Consider the following 19,447-nt stretch of genomic DNA (forward strand, 5'->3'; position numbering starts at 1 on the left):
CTAGTCTCAGCTCTATTTAAAATAACAAGCGAGATAACTGTGATCAAGTTACTTTGACTCACTGGGTTAATATACTCATGCTAAAAGAAGGAGAGGTAAGATTCCATATGAATGAAACTCAAAAACTCTAAAATTCTATGATCTGTAAAGCTTCTTCCTAATAAAACATTTCAATTCTGCGACTGTCACGATATTTCAAAATTTCACCTGTCAGTTCAAAATTTTTATGTTTGAAAGGGGAAGGAAATTACATTTTAGGCAATATTAATTAGAAAAATTCAGTCTCCATTTTATAAGTGGAAAATTTTATTTAAAAAAATAAAGTTTTACAAATATCTTTTACATTTACTTATTCTAACTTAAATCATTCTGAAACTTGTTAAAATCTATAAACACACAATTCTTGAAAAAAGCTAACAAATTTATAAAATCTTTCAGACCTTTTTATAGTGTAATTTTAGATTTCTATATGAGGACAGAACTGCAAGGGAAAAAACTGAATAAAAGGATCTTTTTGAATTTAAGGTGTTTAATAAATTATCAAATACTGTAAAATTAACTGGTTAACTAGTAAAATTACTAAGATTTGGTAAAATGATATAAAACAATAAGAAGGAACATTATAATTTTCTGTTGAAATCTCATTTGCATATTGTATTTGAAAGTTGAATCAAATTTTTTCCATATTCTTCAAATTGGTATGAAAGATAAATATAAATATAAGTAATGTTCTATTTCTTAAATCATCCACAACTTCAGTACAGAGTCCCTGAGACTAAGGTGTAAAGGGAAATGTAATAAATGACATCAGAGTAAATGAGAACTTATCAATCAGTACCTGTACCGAATTTGGATACGTAAAGACAAATTGAATTTGGAAACCTAAAAATTATTTTGAAATAATTTTTTCTAAGAAACTTCCAAAGAAAAATGAGCTAATGAATTTTTAAAAAATTTTCATGCTACAAACTGCATATTCATTATATTTGTTTAAAAAAAATATAATAGTTTCAGAAGCCTTACAACTTGAATAAAAATTCAAGGAGCCTTTGTAGTATTTACTTTAGGAAAACTTTAAAAAACAATATGTAAAATGGTCCCTTCATTCAAGCCAACAAACACAAGAAGAAACTTTCTCAAGTGAAAATCCTACATAAAGCATTAACTTTACCAGACTCAAGTTCAGGAATACTTTGATGATTAGCTCTAGAACTTATTTATGGTAACACAGAGAATCATTCCTAGAAACACCTTCCTTACCCCAGGAACAGCATAAAAATACAAAGTTATTTTTCTCCCCTCTATTGCACCACTCCCAAAAAGAGATAGCTGCATAACTAAATTTGAATCTTTTGAATGTCGGCTTTAGGAAGTGACAAATGTCTTATAGAAACACTACTATCTTCATCAGAAAGCACCCTCTTAAATAATGCTGAGATGTTCTTCTAAACCTGTGATGTACATGTATGCATAATGTTTGCTAGTTTTCATTTAGCAGCAATCAAACAAGTTAAAATTCAATGCCCAAAATTATAATTAAACTTTTCAATTTCTTAAAGGTAAAATACCCCAAAAAAGCCAAAGGCATAGCTTATGCAACTGTTTCATTAATATACATCTTGTGAACATATTATAAAAAACAAAAAAGAAGTTGCTTTTACATGATGTATATACCATAGTGAGGATAAAGCCCAAAGGCTTCAAACACACTATCCATCATCTTCTTTCATTTTGATAGAAAAGGTCTTTGGATTGGCAAAAGCTCTTCAACAGGTGAATTCTTATGACAATGCAGGAATGAAATACTGAAGGGAAACCTCATCATGTACCAAAATAAAGTGAACAATCCGGTTTTTCACAATATCTGGAAGAAAAAAAGAGATGGCATTTTTAAAAAGTGTTCAAGTGCACACACTAATGAATTTTCCTGTGTATAACACCTTGCTTTCAAATAAAGAATTACTTTTAAATATAAATTTTTTTCTCTAGGATGTAATCATCTTTCTTCCAAATACAAATAAATGATATCTAGGTTTTTGCTTTTGTTTTGTGAGGTAGGGGGGTAAAAGTTGGAGTTAAATGACTTGCCTGTAAGGGTCGGAGGACTCATGGACAATGCAATAGGAAGTAAACAAGCAATAAAGCTTGAGACTCCCGGAAATGGGTCTGCTGTGTACTAGTAAGGACCGCCTCATGGGCAGGAACTCTGGTCACATTGAGACTAGCATCATTAACGGAGGAGTCTCCTTCTCTGACTGGCGTGTGTGTGACCTCATAGGCCCTATTTAAGCTGTAGTGACAAGGAAGTTGGTTCTTTTCACTGGGAGCTCTGCTGGGAGTAGTAACTAATAGTGTGCAGGAGGTCAAAAGGTAGGATATGGATACTTGAATAAGGATCCTGAACTTGCATATAATTGCTCCCAAGTGCTATGTCATGTATCTAAACCATGTTCTTATGAAATGATGGCCAGAAGACCTGAGGTAGAGGTAAGCTTGGTAAAACTGGTTTAAGCATTGCAAAAGTGACCAGAGATTTCTCTGAGGGCCTGGGAATTAGGAAAGACTGGCAGTAGTGAATGAAGACTTGGCATTCACACTTGCCCAAGGTCACATAGCCAGTGAGGCCAGATTTAAATTCAGGTCCTTCTGACTTCAGGATCAGTGCTCTACCTACTGTGCCATCTAGTTGCTCCTACAAGTGATATTTAGTAATGTCCTGCAGTAGAAAAACTCACTAATAGCATCAACTTCCAGATGCCACACTGAAAGCACACCAATCACAAGGAAGCCCTGTAACAGTAAACATTCCCACAAAAACAAGTAATTTCTAAGGGTCTAGTCATATACAGAATAATAAAATAATAGATGTCTATAATGGTGAACTTGAATTATCATAAAGTATAATTTTTTTAAAAATAATTTAGTATTGATTAGTCATAAAATACTATTAGAGGGGGAAAAATGTAGGACACTGATCTGGTCAGCTTCTGGATATTCCCAGGATTTAAAATGATAAAATCATATACTAAGTTCCAGGGCAAATGAATATAAATTAAAAACCTGTCAGTGAAGCAATAGCTCCATTTCTAAAGTATGAAAAATGACAAAGCTATCTAAGAAGAATGGAAGGACCAAAGATTATACCCAATCTGTATGATTAATGGTAGAGAAAGAAAGGATCACTCTCATGGGGCAATAGTTATAAAAGCATAATAAAAAAAGTCAATAGTATGAGAGAAGCGCCTCCTAATTACAAGACAGCTCTTCAATCTGGGAAAACAAACAAATCATCCAGGTTTAATAACTCCTAAGGGGATGACTGTGCCACAATAACAGCACACAAACCACAAGACAGTTCTAGAGTGGATATATGTGCATGTATATTGGGGGTTGGGAAGAAGACCAGTAATATTTCTACAGACCCAGCTGTGGTTTTTTGGTCACTTCAGTTATGTCCCACTCTATTTCTTGGCATAGATACTGGACCAGTTTGCTATTTCCTTCTCTAATTTATTTTACAGAAGAGAAAAACTGAGAAACAGGTTTAGGTGATGAGCCCAGGGCTACATAGCTCATAAGAGCCCAAGGCTCAGGTCTTATTGATTTCAGGTCTGACACTCTAAGAACACTCCACCACTTGGCTGCCACAGACCCAGTAGCCCAGTATGATTCATATTTATCCCTAAGTCATCAATAAAAGGCTCAGCTTGTCCACGTTAACATAAGGTAGAATTTGACAGAAGTAGGACAGGAATCCATATTTTCCTGGGTATATGAACAGTTCTCCATACAGTATGTTATGCTGGCTTGCATTTGTAATATGCCCTATTAAAAAAAAAAAAAAAGTTTTATAATATGTACAGAACTCAACTCACAATTATGCTAGACTAGGCAGAGACAATAGAAAACAGTGGGAAATGTATTTAGAGAAATTAATAACTTTGTCACCAAGTTCCTTTTATGATGAACCTGAAAAGGGAGTAAAAATTTTGTATGTCACCAGTAGTAGAGAAATCAAACTATGAAAGTATTTGGAACTAGAATATACATCTGGTTTCCAGCTATTATGTAATTCAAGTTGCTGCTTTCATCTACCTGAGACATAGCAAAACTTCAGCTATGCTGAAGCCCCAGGAAATGAGCCATTTTTTATAGCCATTTTCCTGAGACCTACAATCATCCTTATGCTAGAAGGACATAGGGCTGAATGAGTATAAGCCACTGGCAGGGGCCTTGAACCTTACTTTTCTAAAAAAAAGATTCTCACACCAGGGTGTTTTTTGATATTTACTTCTTTCTCATATATACATAGAAATCTCCCATGGCTCCCACTCCTTCCAACCAAGAATTCTGCATAATATTTTACTGAAAAACTTGAGACCATTCACCTTTTCTCCTCTCCTTTTCCATCACTTAAATACTTTTTGCCATTATCTACTCCTTTAGTTCTATCTCACAATAAGAAATGTTCTTTCTTCTTGCCAAGGCAAATTCCTTTCACATGCACAAGGGATCCATCTGAGAGGAGGAAGAAATGAAGGAGATAAAAGAAAAGGAAGAACAAGAGGAGGGCAGCTTCTTCTCCTGAGGGGCAAGAGGGAGATTGCTCTCCTCACTGCTGACTGAACCAGCCCTCCAGTATTGTTTCTTCCACATGACTGAGTTTTCATGCAGAAATGCTAGGCAAGAGATCAAACCTTCTGTCTGATGTTCTCTCCCACTGCAATAGTAGCAAGCTTCATGATCCTTCTCTGCCATAGCCACCTGCTGCTGCTAGATGCTCACTCCTCCTTTCAACACTGAATACGTACTGTGTTGTAGGTATGTGAAGCTCAATGAGTGTTCTGCTGCCTAAAAGATCCTCCTCCATTCCCAACCCTAACTTGTCCCAAAAAGCTGAAGCTTCTACAATGTTGAATTCCAAATAACTGAGATTTTACTAAATTTTTAAAAAAGTGCTCTGGACTGGCACTATTTATGCAAAGAAATAGAATAGTGAAGCAAACTTACTACATAATACTTTTGTTGGGTTTACTTGCTGTCCTGCAAGAAACTGTAGAAGCTTCTTAATATCAATTCGTGCTGCAACCATGTTCTCTAAGTCTCTATCATGAAGAATATCTTCACAGGCTACAATGATAGAAAAGGGTTTTAAACAAAATTATTATTATTATAAAACAATCTAGACTAAATATGTTAAAAGGTATGGGACTAGATCTGATTCTATTGGAACACGGAACTCTCTGGTTGAGGAAATTTCCTCTGGCAATGCAAGTCAGTAAGTCAATAAGAATCTCAGAGTTTTTCCCTAGAATACTGAGAGGTTGAGTGACTTAACTAGGATCACAAAGCTGAATGTATCAGATGAGAGTTTGAACCCAAATCATTCCAGCTCCAAGGCCAGCCTTTTATGTACTGTAACATGGCATCTTTCAAATTCAATAGAATTGGTTTTTATGCAGTTAAATGGAATAACTACCATTTTTCTGGGAGTCATGTGTACTTGCACCTCTTCATCTTCACTTTACAAAGATAATAGCAATTTGAAAATGCATTCCTTCATCCAATCAACAAACATTTATAATCCCAATTGTATGTCACATAGCATACTAATATGAAAGATATGATCCATATTTAAAGGGAGTATATAATCTGAAAGAACCATCATGCTATCTCATCTTTAACAAATATCTCTTGAGTTAAGACACACAAAAAAAATAACTGACCATGAGATTTAACTAACGAATATGTTGTTTCTTATCAATATATATGTGATTAGGCTCTATGTAATTTGAGCAAATCACTTAACTTCTTAGTACGCCCAAAAAACTTTCCAAGTCTACAAGTTGCAGAGATGACAATCTGCATTGATAAAAGGAGTTTCCACATGAGTTTTCTACACTAAGGAAATCATAGATCTAGTTCAAAATAAATTTATATATCTTATATACAAGAATTATTCTGAAAGAGCATGATAAAAAACAAAACAAAACAATATTTCAAGTTCATTCCACATTTTTTCCAGAAGAATCATACCACTCTTTATTATTAACTGGATAAATCATTAAGATTAAAAAAATATCTAGTTCAATGTATTTTTTTCTCAAACTGGAATAACTATACAAATTATTCCATTTCCCCCTCTCATTATGAATAAAAAATGTAATGAACTAGATTTCAAATTTAATATTTAAAGTTAAAGAAAAAACAGAAATCTTACCCCGTGGAGGATTTGCAAGATGTTTAAAATGTGTTGTAATGCATACTAAATCAGTTTCTATTTTCAAGTTCATGTCTCCTTTTAGATTTGCTTCAATAATCTATAAATTACAGTTTGAATATATGATTAAAATTTTTAATCAATGAGTATGGAAGAAATAGTTTTAGACACATGGTAATAATAGGCTTTTAAGATAAAATATAAAAGAGCACTTAAAGGCAAATTTCCCCTACTGACCAGGAAACTATACTATGGGTGGCAGAATGATTTAGTAGAATAGAGAACTACATATGGAGTGAGAAAATCTGAGTTTCCTGGTTCTGTAAATAACCTCTCTGAGCTTAAGCTTCCTCATTTATAAAAGTAGGTACCTAGTGAAATGAGCAGAACCAGGAGATCATTATACACTTCAACAACAATACTGTATGAGGATGTATTCTGATGGAAGTGGATATCTTCAACAAAGAGAAGATCTAATTCAGTTCCAATTGATCAATGATGGACAGAGGTAGCTACACCCAGAGAAGCAACACTGGGAAATGAGTGTAAACTGTTTGAATTTTTGTTTTTCTTCCCAGGTTATTTTTACCTTCTGAATCAAATTCTTCCTTTGCAACAACAACAACAAAAAAATTCGGTTCTGCACACATATATTTTATCTAGGATATACTATAACATATTTAATATGTATGGGAATGCCTGCCATCTAGGGGAGGGGGTGGAAGAAAGGAGGGGAAAATTCGGAACAGAAGGAAGTGTAAGGGATAATGTTGTAAAAAAAAATTATCCATGCATATGTACTGTCAAAAAAAATGTTATAATTATAAAAATTAATTAAATTAATTTTTTAAAAAGGGTGGTAGTTGGTGGGGAGGGAGGAAGGTAGATGGTTCTAGGGGAAGATGAAAAAGTATAAAGATGAGTAGAAAATGAAGGGGTGTCTAACCCTTATATTAGGTGCCTGTTATTGAAGTTTCTGGAAGCATGAGTATATCCCAGTTTAAAAAAATGAAGTCAAAACCATAGTTCCTGTTGTAATAAAATTTACAATTTAAAAGAGCATGCAAATCACAATCTATGTACATAGAATAGATATGCTGTATATGTTAAATAAGGCAATCCTGGAGGGAAGTATATAAATACATATATTATATTTTAAAAATAAATAAAAAATAAAAGTAGGTAGCTGAATTTCATAATGATTAAGATCCTGCCTCACTCTTAAATCCTATGACTTATAACCTAAAGAAATCTGTCAACTCTAAATGGGAGCTAAGATCCTTAAAATAATTTATGATTGAAAAAATTACATGACTATTTCCTTCAGTAGTTAATCTTTAATAATTTTATAATAAGTTGAAAACCTATGAACAGTTGAACCATTTATTTGCATTGGAATGAAGGAAGTCTTAATTGCTCAACAAAAATATGGCAGATAGCTATTCTTAAAATTAATCACTATTAAAGATCTACATCTATAAAAATTCAAAGTAAATCTCTGATACTTATGCTATATTTTTACACATGTTAAAAAAAAAAAAAGACACATACACACATATACACATTCAACTATACAACCAAACATTTGTTGAATAGATCAAAAGTTTTAGAATTCTACAGGAAAATAACCTTCATTTTAAAATGAACTATGGAGTTTGAAAACAAATGCAGAAAGCTTTAGCTCTATCTTGAGTGGCCAACCAAAACATTTATAACCTTTCTTTCACATGACAAACCTTCAAATGCTTGAAGAAATCTACCATCTTATATTCTCTAGCTAAACATCTTCTGATCTTTCAATTGATTGTTATATTGCATGATTTAAAGCCTACTACTGGGAAAGTCCCTTTGCTTTTCAATGTTTCTTGCTAAAATGCCCAGAACTGAACACAGTACTTCAGAAATGGTTCAATCAAAACAGCTTATTAGGACTATATCTCTATATGCTATGTTTCTATTGATAATAGCCTAAGATCCCACTAGTTTAATACTGTTTAATACCAGTTTAATACTGGCATATATAACATTTATGGTACACCTAAACCCAGTTTCCTTTCCACATGAAAAGCTACATAGTCACATCACCTCTGCCTGTAATTTTTTTTTAAATGCCAAGTACAGTAATCTACATTTAAACCTATTAAAATTCCATCCAATTAGAAGAACTGACTTTCCCTGCAGAATTTTAGGCCATGTTCTCTTACACTTTGAAATTCTGAAATATTCTCTCCCAAAATCAAAGGGGGATATCAGAATACATCAGCTTTCCTATATTACATTAGAAATTCTGAGTGCTATGAACTCTTTCACTCAAGATTCTTCTTTGACTACCATTCCTCTTTTATTGGTCAGAATGACATCCCCTCTTTTCCCTCATGTTGCCTTTTGGAAGCCCCCACATCCTCAAACTCTATTTAAGTACCATCTTCTAAAGTAAACTTTTCCAGACTTCCTCAATGAAATTACTTGATACTTGGCTTGTATATATTTCTAAGTGTAGATGTTATCTTACCTAATAAAATCATTCAAGATAAAAAAAAGTCTTATTATTGTTACCAGCCTGAGAACAGTCTTTGTTATTTTCAGCACCTAACACAATGCCTAAGCCCATATTCAATAAATGTTTTTTAATTGTCTTCCAAATTAAATAAGAATTTCTCTAAAAAATGATCAAGAACTAATCAATTGCTCAGCTTTCAAAAGAAAGAGCTTAGACAAATATCCAGGTAGCTAAATTTTTCTAGCACCAATTGATTTTGCTTTGATGTTAACTTTGTGATCTGTTTCTGAAGTGGATTCATTTTTTCCTTCTTGCTAGACATTGTAGAGTGGCTTACTACCATTACTACAGCTTCTGTTTTCTTTTCTTTTTTTTTTTTTTGAGGCTGGGGTTAAGTGATTTGCCTAGGGTCACACAGCTAGGAAGTGTTAAGTGTCTGAGACCAGATTTGAATTCGGGTCCTCCTGAGTTCAAGGCTGGTGCTCTATCCACTGCGCCACCTAGCTGCCCCCAGCTTCTGTTTTTCTATCCACAAATCCTAACTCAAGTACTTCTACTTTGGATGAACAAATTTTCTCACATAATATCTACTACTCTTTAGCCTCTCAGATAATTCCTTTCTTGCACAGCTAGATGGTACAGGGATAGAGCATTACCTAGGGTCAGAGAGATTTGAATCCAAATCAGGCTTCAGATATTTATCAATTGTATGACCCTGGTCAAGTCACTTAACCCTATTTGTCTCAGTTCCATGAGCTGGAGGAAATAGTAAACCACTTCCCGTATCCTTGACAAGAAAACCCCATGCAGGATCACAAAGAAAGAGCTGGACACAACTGAAATGACTGGATAATTCCTTCTTTGCTGTAGTCTAGTTATGAATCATATTTTGCTAAGTGTTAGTAATGCTTATGACATCAAATTTACCCCTTATCTTAAATTCTCTAATTCATTTTATCCATTCTACACATCCTATAGAAATCAAAGGGCATATCACCATGCCACTTCCTGGACACTGCTTTCTGTGAATTGCTTAGTTTCTCCACTGCTATTTTTATGTAATGCCTGTCATTTTCTGAATTGGAAGATATACAAGACTCCTTTTTCAGTTTTAAGGCCCCTTGGGATAGACAAGCCCACAGGCAAATATATTCTTTCCAATATCTGTAGATGTCCTCAATCTGTTGTCATATTTGTTTCATTGGCCAAGTATAGAAATTTTATCTCATTCTTTAATACTACCTTCTTAATCAACTACTCACTATAAAGCCAAGTTATTATATTCCAAAACTTCATCTATTCCATCTAAAAAGTACCAGTAAGAAGAAACTAGGGACAGCTGTGAAATATTTCAGTCTTAAACACCAGCTTTTAATGAGTCTGGAATAGAGTATGTACTGTATTGCATCTTAAACACGTAGAACCATGAAATAAACTGCATGTTTATAGACACACAAATATAATTTATATACATTTTAAAGGGCAAAGTCAATTGCCTCTTAAAAATGCACCAAAAAAGTATCTTAACTATTCTTCTAGATGAAGGAAGTTATAACTTACAATATGATTGCTGATATTTTTCATTCTTTCCACTACACTCTTCATAGTTTTCAATACTGGTAAATATATACTAACCTACAAAAAAAAATGAAATATGCAAAAATAATTAAAAACATATAAGTTATAGTAAAAGAAAGTAACATATAGAGGTTTTAGACTTAGTTCAAATTGCAATTTCATTCAAAAGGTCTTTCCTGGTTTCACCCAGTGTAAATGATTCTCTTTTCTGAGATTACCTTCCATTTAAACTGTACATATCCTATAATTAACAAGAATTTATTATGTGTCTACTATGTTCCATACACTGTTAGTCCCTGCTATAAAGAAATTCAACCTAATGGGGCAAACAACATGTAAATAAGTTTGCAAAGAGAAGATATGTTCAGAATAAATTGGAGATAATCAACAAAGGAAAGTATTAGCATTAAGGGAAACAGTGAAAGATTTCTTTCAGAATGTGGATCTTTGGCTGGGACTGGAAAGAAGCCAAAAGATGGGGATGAGAAGAAAGAAAATTCTAAGTTTGGAGGGTAGACAGTACAAATGATTACAGGGATATACATGAATACATGAATATATGGAGTATTTCATGCAAAGAACAGCAAGAACGTCAATAAGAAGACTGGTAAAATTAGAGAGGGGCCAGATAATAAAGAACTTTAAAAGAGGGGATTTTATATTTGATCTTGGAATTAATAGGGAATCACTCATCTTTAGTGAATGGGCGAATCACACCTGCAAGTGAAAAAGATCAAATGGACAAATGAACGAAGGATGGATTAGAATGAAAAGAGACTTGAGAAAGGAAGACCAACCAGCAAGCTACTGTAATAGTTCAGGTGAGATAATATAGGCTTGCACCATGGTAGAGGCAGTGGCAGCAGAGAAAAGAGGGAATACAGGATATTACAAAGGTAAATTGCCATTGGACAGCTCAGGTGACTCAGAGAATATTGGGAATACAGGAGAGAACTTTAGGAGAAATGATAATGAGCTGTTTGTTGAATTTAACATATCTAAGGGACACCCCATTTGAGATGTCCAATAGGTACCTAAAGAAGTATGGCTAACAATCATGAAAGAGATTAGGGCTTGATAAATAAATTTGAGAATTATCAGCATAGATGGCAATTTAATCTATAAACTACTGAGATCATCAAGCAAAACTGTACAGAAGGAGAAAAAAACAGCACCCTAAATAGATCTTTGGGGGATAACCATCATTAGTGGGCATATATATGATATATGAAGATCCAGCAAAGGAGACTAAAAAAGAAAGGTTCAACAGGTAGAACCAAGAAAAGAGCAGAAAATCATAAAAGCCTACAACCTAGAGAATATCAAGGACAAGAAAATGAGTAACAATGTCCAAGGTTGCTGAGAGGTTGAGGACTGAAAGAAGGATGAGAACTGAAAAAAGGCCTTAGATTAGGCAAGAAAGATCACTGATAACTTTGAAGACAGTTATTTCAGTTGAAAGATGAGATTGGAAACTAGACTGCAAAGAGTTAAAGAGAATGAGATGAAAGGAAGTAAAAGCATCAATTGTAGATGGCCTTGTCATACAGGAGGATAAAGGGGAAAGGAAGTACAGGACAGTAACTCCTGAGGATGGGCTGAGCAAGTGAGAGTTTTTAGAGTGGGTATCATGGGTATGCTAAAAGGCAGAAAGGAAACAGCCTGCACAGAAGATGAGTGAGAGTCCAGGAGGAGTGATCTGCTGGAGAGGACTAGATGAAATGGAATTGCCTGTGCAGGTAGAGAAGTTTGCTTTGGCAAGAAGGGTCATTTCTTTGCGTGCAACAGAGGAGGAGGGAAAAATTTTGGCAGAAACCTTCTTTGTGATTTAAGAAAGTTATTTGCATGCTGCCTCCTACATTAGAAAGCAAGTTCCTTAATGGAGCATGTTTATGTCTCTTTTTGTATATACAGTACATGGCACAACCTCTGGCACATGGTAAGCACTTAATAAATGCTTGTTGGCTATGCCAAGCATAAACATCTAACACTTGCTTGATGGATTAAATAAAATCACAGAATCATCACAGATAACTCTAGTCCAACCTTTTTTAAGGAGACTGGTCATGTCCAATTTCAGGAATCAAAGAAACCTAATATTACCATAATTATCTGTCTAGAACCCTTTTAGACTGAAAGTTTCAACATTTAAAGAACTTCAACATGCTTTGTGTTTTTGTTCTAATCTACTATTTCATTATATATTTTTATTTATAAGTAATTTTGAAATATTAACAAAAGAAAAACTCATCTAAACTTTAAAGCTTACTGAAAGGTCCTTAGGGGATTTTGAATAGGAAAAGCTTTTAGAAACAATAAAGATACCAGAAGAAGAAACTTATTTGCTAAGTTTAGATCATAAGCATAATGGAAAGGAACTATAACTTGAAATTGTTTTAATATTGACATTCACAATATTCATAAATCATCAAATGCCTAATAAATGTTTATAAATCACATTTCTCAGAAATGCAATATTTTCGCTATTATTGATAAACATACTTTTAAAAGTTGACATGCTATCCAAAATTTTCATAACTAAAAACACACAACCTTAAGTGAAAATTTATATGAACATGAGTTAACACACTTCAAATTTTGGCAGAATACAAATTTGAGGCTATAAATAGTTACAATTTACCAACTAAGGGTCAATAAAAACACTTTTTAAAAAATGTAGCCACAATTACTAAAGAAAAATGAAAATGGTAAAGTTCTGAAGTCTGAATCGTCTATCAGAGTACAGTCCTCCGAAGGAAAGAGTTAAGAGGAGAAATAAATTATAATTTCTCTCATTTTTTTCTAATAGAATAAACAACTACCTTAACCACTCTGATCCTGAATTTGCGTGTCTTCACTATCTTCCTCAAAGGACTGATGTGAATAAAACACCTTTTAATTATTTAAATACTGTATAAATTTAAGTTTTTATTATTATTTTAAATAGGTAACGTATGAAATTTCCAACATCCCTTTAGCCAGTTTTTAAATAAAGTTGAACTACAATAATATTTTTCCTTTACTTTTTTTCAAAAATCGATTAATACCCAGTTTATTTTTCAAGGTCCTCAGAATTTTTTCAGAAGAGTTATGCTATACAACTTCTTAGTGCTGCTAGAGGATAATAATGTAAAACTTAAAACAAGAATAAGACTCCAGAAAATTACTTACATCAAATTCTGGTAGAGTAGGCTCCCGGAAATCACTCCATAATTTTCTGGGAATAACCCCTACAGGGATATCATGTGTTACAATGCGACTACTGCTTGACATAGATGGCTGCCAAGAAAAACACAATTTGAAGTTAATTTTTAATATTATCAATAAAAACAGACACACCAGAAAAATAAGAGACAAGTTGGTGAGATGAAATCAATATTGATATTTCTCAAGTTACTCTTTCCTTTCAGTTCATAATGTCTTTGCACTTCTCGACTATTAAAATATTAAGGATAATTGTCATGTCTAGGCTAATTCTCTGGAGGACCTCAGAATCAGGCAAAGTCCTTGGTCTTAGGATGGAGAAGTGAAGGAGGCAGGAGAGCCTCCATGTGGCTGGTCAAAGATGCAGTATGGAGTCTGGAGCCTGAAGTCTTCTCGGGATGAGAGCTGTGGGTGAGAGCACTGTGGCTTAGAGGGCTCTGTGTCCCCCCCTCAGCCCTTAAATCTTTCAGTATGATTACCTCACTACACCACATTAAGCATGCACAGTCATAAGCACCATGCTGTGATTCAAGTATTCCTTTTCAGAGTTCCAGCCTGCTACAGATAATAATAATAATAATTAAACATGTTTAATGGGAATGTCTGAAACTAATAATATGTAAAAAATATTGTCACCAAAGCTATATATACCTCATTCATTTCACTACACTTCACTTAATGGCAATGTACAAATATCGAGCTTTGGCCACCCTTTAAGGTAAGGTAAATAACAAATGCTGGAGGAGAGGCAGAAAAATAGATATTAATGATCTAGTGATAGAACTGGGAGCTGGTCCAATCACTCTGAAGAAAAATTTGGAACTATAGCCAAAAGAATAAAAACCTGTACACAACATTTGACCAATAATAGGTCTGTATCCCAAAGAAATCAAAGAAAAGGGAAAAGAGAGGCAGCTAGGCAGCGCAACAGATAGAGCACCAGGCCTGAATTCAGGAGAACTTGAGTTTAAATCTGGTCTCACAAACTTAATACTTCTTAGCTGTATGACCCTGGACAAGTCACTTAACCCCAACTGCCTCAGCCAAAAAAAAAAAAAAGAAAAAGGGAAAAGAGCCTAACTGCGCAAAAATATTTATAGCAGCTCTTTTGTGTGGCAGAAAAAATTAGAAATTAAGTTGATGGTTACATCAAATGAAGAATAGCTGAATAAATTGTGGTAGATGATTGTGATGGAATACTAATATGCTATGAGAAATAACAAGAATGGCTTCAGAAAAATCTGGTAAATCTGATGCAGTCGGGTAAAAGAACCAGGTCAGTATGCCTAGTAATAGCAATATAATAATGATGATCCATTTTGAAAGACTTGACTACTCTGATCCATGACAATTGCAAATGAAAAACGTGGGAAACCAGGAAAAGAAGTGATGAACTCTGACTTCAACACTGAAAAAACTGGTATTTTTCACCTTATTTGTGTGTCTCTTATCTTTTGCAACATGGCTAAGATGGAAATGGTTTTTTACATGACCTCAACATGCAAAACTAATAACATAATGCTTGCCTTTTCAAGACATGGAAAGACTGGAAGTGCGGGAGAGAATTTGGACTTCAAAATAAAAAAAAAAAAAAAATCTCAGAAATTTAAAAAAATGTAATTGGTAAATATTTAGTGAAATAAAAATATATTTTAAAAAGCATACACTCATACAATGTACCCCAGCTTATTTTGTGGCTGATTTGATTTGTATATGTCTATATATACATATGATCTGCACCACAAGATCCTGGGGGAAATGGGAGTAGGGCAGAAATTGTTTTTGTTTTTGTATGTCCATTCCATGTTAAATTTCATAGGAAGGTAAGTTTCAGGACTCGGCAAAAAGTTCGGCTTTGAGAGACAGATACAAGACAACGCTAGTCACGTGGCACAGGACACCGCCCCCATACGCACGCGCACCCGCGCATGGGCTTCTGGGAACTTACCAGCTCCACGGCCACGGTGAGGCAGGGGCAGTGCTTGTTGGTCAGTTTGATCTTCACTGTTTTGGCATTCTGGGCCGTTTTCAAGGCTCTAGATAAGTTTTCCGGCGTCAGCTCCAAATAGATTTCATTGTGATCCGCTGCGACTCCTTCCATTTGAAATTCGTCAAAGAAGTTGCCCTAGGAATACAAAGTTAGGCTGGTCTCTGGCGGGGGGAGGGAATCTGCAGGGGGGAGGGGATGATAGGCTGGGGATCTCACCTGGCTCAGCTCGCACCACATGGTGACTCCGCCATTGGCCACTTTGTCGGACAGGATGAAGTACAGTTTGTGCGGACTGAGGCGCAGCGTGCATGTCTTGGCCAGCTTAGAGATGGTGCTGCTGACACCTGGGGCGGCGGGGGGCGGAGAAGAGCATGAGTGAGGAGGCGGATGCCCCTCGGGAGAGCAGAGACCCAACCGGACCCCGAGGGAAAGGCCCCAGCTTGAGAGCAGGAACTCTTTGGTACAATCCTGGCGCTAACCCCGCGGTTGGTACACAATAAAATCATAACTACCAGCTGGTTGTCAGACATAAACTCCCCAGCGGAGATCCCGGAGGGAAGGGAAAGAGCGACCCCCCACCCACCCCAATCCTTGCGCAACTTCCGGCGCGCGAGCGCTTCCCACCCTCAGGCCCCCTGGCACAGCCGCACGCGCGCGAGCCGCTCACGGGTGAAGTGATTCAAGCAGCCCAAATCCACAATCTTGGCCCGGAACCTCATAGCACCCACGGACGCGAAATGCTCGCAATACTGGTGGGCCCTTTTCTCCCCCAAACTCGTCTTCCCGCGCCCTGCAGTCGGGTTCTGCCGGTTGCGGCAGCTAAACGGCCGTAACGGAGGCCTCCTGCCCTTTGACCTCAAAGTGGTTCCACTGCGCCTGCGCGAGCCGATGAAACTTCTGACAAAAATTGCTGGAGATTTGAGAGAAGTGCTAAAGTAACTGGCGTTTCCTGTAAATTGTTCTTTTCTCTTTCTGAGTAACAAAAGTTTGCATTTTCCCTTTGACAGTTTGAGGCCTTAAGGAAGCATCTGTTGTGGTGCTGGAAAGGCCCCATTTTTTTTTTTTAATTTTATAATTATATATTTTTTGACAGTACATATGCATGAATAATTTTTTTTTTACAACATTATCCCTTGTATTCATTTTTCCAAATTTTCCCCTCCCTCCCTCTACTCCCTCCCCTAGATGACAGGCAATCCCATACATATTAAATGTGTAACAGTATAACCTAGATACAATATATGTGTGTAAATCCAATTTTCTTGTTTCACGTAAAGAATTGGATTCCGAAGGTATAAGACAGTAGTGCTAACAATTTACATTTGCTTCCCAGTGTTCCTTCTCTGGGTGTAGTTATTTCTGTCCATCATTGATCAGCTGGAAGTGAATTAGATCTTCTCTATGTTGAAGATTTCCACTTCCATCAGAATACATCCTCATACAGTATCATTGTTGAAGTGTATAGTGATCTTCTGGTTCTGCTCATTTCACTCAGCATCAGTTGATGTAAGTCTCTCCAAGCCTCTCTGTATTCCTCCTGCTGGTCATTTCTTACAGAGCAATAATATTCCATAACCTTCATATACCACAATTTACCCAACCATTCTCCAATTGATGGACATCCATTCATCTTCCAGTTTCTAGCTACAACAAAAAGAGCTGCCACAAACATTTTGGCACATACAGGTCCCTTTCCGCTCTTTAGTATTTCCTTGGGATATAAGCCCTGCTGGATCAAAGGGTATGCACAGTTTGATAACTTTTTGGGCATAGTTCCAAATGCTCTCCACAATGGCTGGATTCTTTCACAACTCCACCAACAATGCATCAATGCCGCAAATCCAGACTTCCTGAGGTCACATAACCTAGGAAACAGTCTGAGGGCCCACTTTGCCCCTTGCCAGTTGTTCTCCCCATGGGCATGACCAATCTGGAAGCACTGGAGCTCTGCTTTTTTTATAAAATGGGAATAACAATAAATACAGAGTGTTCCAAAAGTCTTGATGCAGTTTCTGACATTGAATAGTTTGGCACTGCACTAGGACTTTGGAGGCTCCTCAACAAGGGAGTCTCAGCAATATTTCTCAAAATATTGCCACTTGGTGTCCACCCTCCAGATGGGAGAAATGGCCCTCTGTACTTAAGAAACTCTCAGAGATTTATTCCATGCCTAAAATCAGCATGGTTCTTTTTTTCTCCCCATTCAAAAAGCAGGAAAGGAAAATATGAAAGGAATGTAGTCTGGGGGTAAGGATGATGAATTCAGGAATATCTTGACTCATTGGGGGAAAAAAAGTTCTCCCTTAATACTAATAGTGCTCCTGGGCTCAGAACCCTCTTTCATGATTTCCTCATTCCATTCAGATCATTCCTTAAGATTCTTCTTTAATGAATTTTCCTCAATATCTGATTTGCAGTGCCAAGAGTGTATCTCTTTTCTCTCCCTTCTGTGGGTTGCTCAGGTAAGTAGGATGGACAGGAGCTTTCTCAGAAAATTGATCTCTGCCATAGTGTGGGTCTACAGTTCCAGGAAAACCCCCCTCGATTGTACTCTTGCTTAATCTCTCACAAGCTGCTTTCTAATCTATAGTCCTCCTGTTCTTGTACCTTGAGAGTGGAATGGATTCTCCATGATAGACTATGAGTTCTGACGCTAAGGAACTACTGGGGCTGAAGTTTAGGCTATTTAAAAAAACCCTCTGTTGCCTGTGTTTTGCCTTACTCCACTAGAGTATGCTTGTGGAGGTAACTTCCTCCTCTTCCCCCTCTCCCCCCCAGCCACGGGAATTGAATAAATTGTTTTCTGCTCTGGCCCTGGAAATGTCTATTGAATTATTTTGGGTTAGTGGTCCCTGATCTTACATGTAAAAATATTGTCTGCCTTAAGCATTTTGTCTGGATCATTCCTTTCCCTTGTAGCTTATATTTTTCAAATCCATCATATGAACTCCTTGAGGAGGCGAAGGTAGCTATGCCAAGGGAAGTCCTTTGGCCTGGTATGATTCCTGCTTTGAAGTCCTCTGCAAGGGGTTGAGCTGAGGGAAGCTTCTTTTATAGGCAGTTCTTAGTGGGAGCTGGGAGCTGGAATCAGAATACAGAATCTTGAAATTAAATGAGTGTCTCTGGGCTAATCTCCAACTCAAGTGAGTTGGATGGAAATCTCAATCTCCAGCTCTGTAGGAGTGATCCTGGACTCAACTAGTCCCACCCAGATAACAGAATGAAACCACTTTATCTTGATTACCTGGATCTGGTCTCTCAGAGGAGAGCTTCTCTGAGGGAGTTCCCAAGCTTTCCCCCCCAAAGTCAGAGAGAGAGAGAAAGTGTTTCATGGCTCCCTTCCTCAGTTCAACAACTTGAACCTGCACTAAACTGACAAGAGTAGGTGTTGAAAAAGGAATTTAAGCCAGATTAGAGATGTCAGATGCCAGTTCTTGTGTCTGAGAGAAGGGAGGTGATATTGATGGGGTTTAGAGTGATCTAGATTCCCAGTGGTCTAGAGGTTAGTGGCTATAAGAGAGTTATTAGAATCCCCATTGAATTGGCCACAGATTTTAGGAGTGAAAGAATTCACTCATTCCCAAATATTAGTTGCAAAATGAAAGTTTATTGTTAGATAGAAATGAGTTTAACCAGAGACTGACTCTTATAGTGGCAGATCTATGGAAAATGGAGTTTTGCACTGAAAATGCAGTTCTTAGTGGACAGAAGGTCGTGTCAGTAAAGAGGGCTGCCAAGGGCCATCTGCAAAGACTTTAGTTGATGGAAGCTATTATATTGGTTATCTTGGTGGGGGTAGGGAAGCTGGAGAAGATCAGACCCAGTGAGGGCTGGGCAGACCAAGCAAGTCAGACTGGGGGTTGGGACAAGCCTGGATCTCCTGTTGGAATTCAAAGGGATGCTTTTTGACCAGGATTTGTAATTGTATGTCTGGCATCCTGGAAAGACAACTTGT

At 36.4% G+C, this 19,447-nt stretch overlaps 1 protein-coding gene across 2 annotated transcripts; it reads right to left on the minus strand.

The window, feature by feature from the left end:
* Nucleotides 1-288: 288 nt before the first annotated feature.
* HUS1 (HUS1 checkpoint clamp component) lies at nucleotides 289-16,323 on the minus strand. Of its 2 annotated transcripts, none has more exons than XM_074283581.1 (8): nucleotides 16,160-16,323; nucleotides 15,709-15,836; nucleotides 15,451-15,627; nucleotides 13,470-13,577; nucleotides 10,281-10,355; nucleotides 6,221-6,320; nucleotides 5,011-5,130; nucleotides 289-1,864 (listed from the first exon to the last, which is right to left on the minus strand). In XM_074283581.1, exons 1-8 carry the CDS (start codon nucleotides 16,209-16,211, stop codon nucleotides 1,782-1,784), a joined length of 843 nt encoding a protein of 280 aa, XP_074139682.1. In that variant the 5' UTR covers nucleotides 16,212-16,323; the 3' UTR covers nucleotides 289-1,781. The 2 variants fall into 2 exon arrangements, with proteins under 2 accessions (XP_074139682.1, XP_074139684.1); XM_074283583.1 differs by having other exon boundaries at nucleotides 16,117-16,237.
* Between the last annotated feature and the right edge of the window lie 3,124 nt (nucleotides 16,324-19,447).

The sequence above is a fragment of the Sminthopsis crassicaudata genome, chromosome 1, assembly GCF_048593235.1.
Source record: "Sminthopsis crassicaudata isolate SCR6 chromosome 1, ASM4859323v1, whole genome shotgun sequence".
Taxonomy (NCBI): domain Eukaryota; kingdom Metazoa; phylum Chordata; class Mammalia; order Dasyuromorphia; family Dasyuridae; genus Sminthopsis; species Sminthopsis crassicaudata.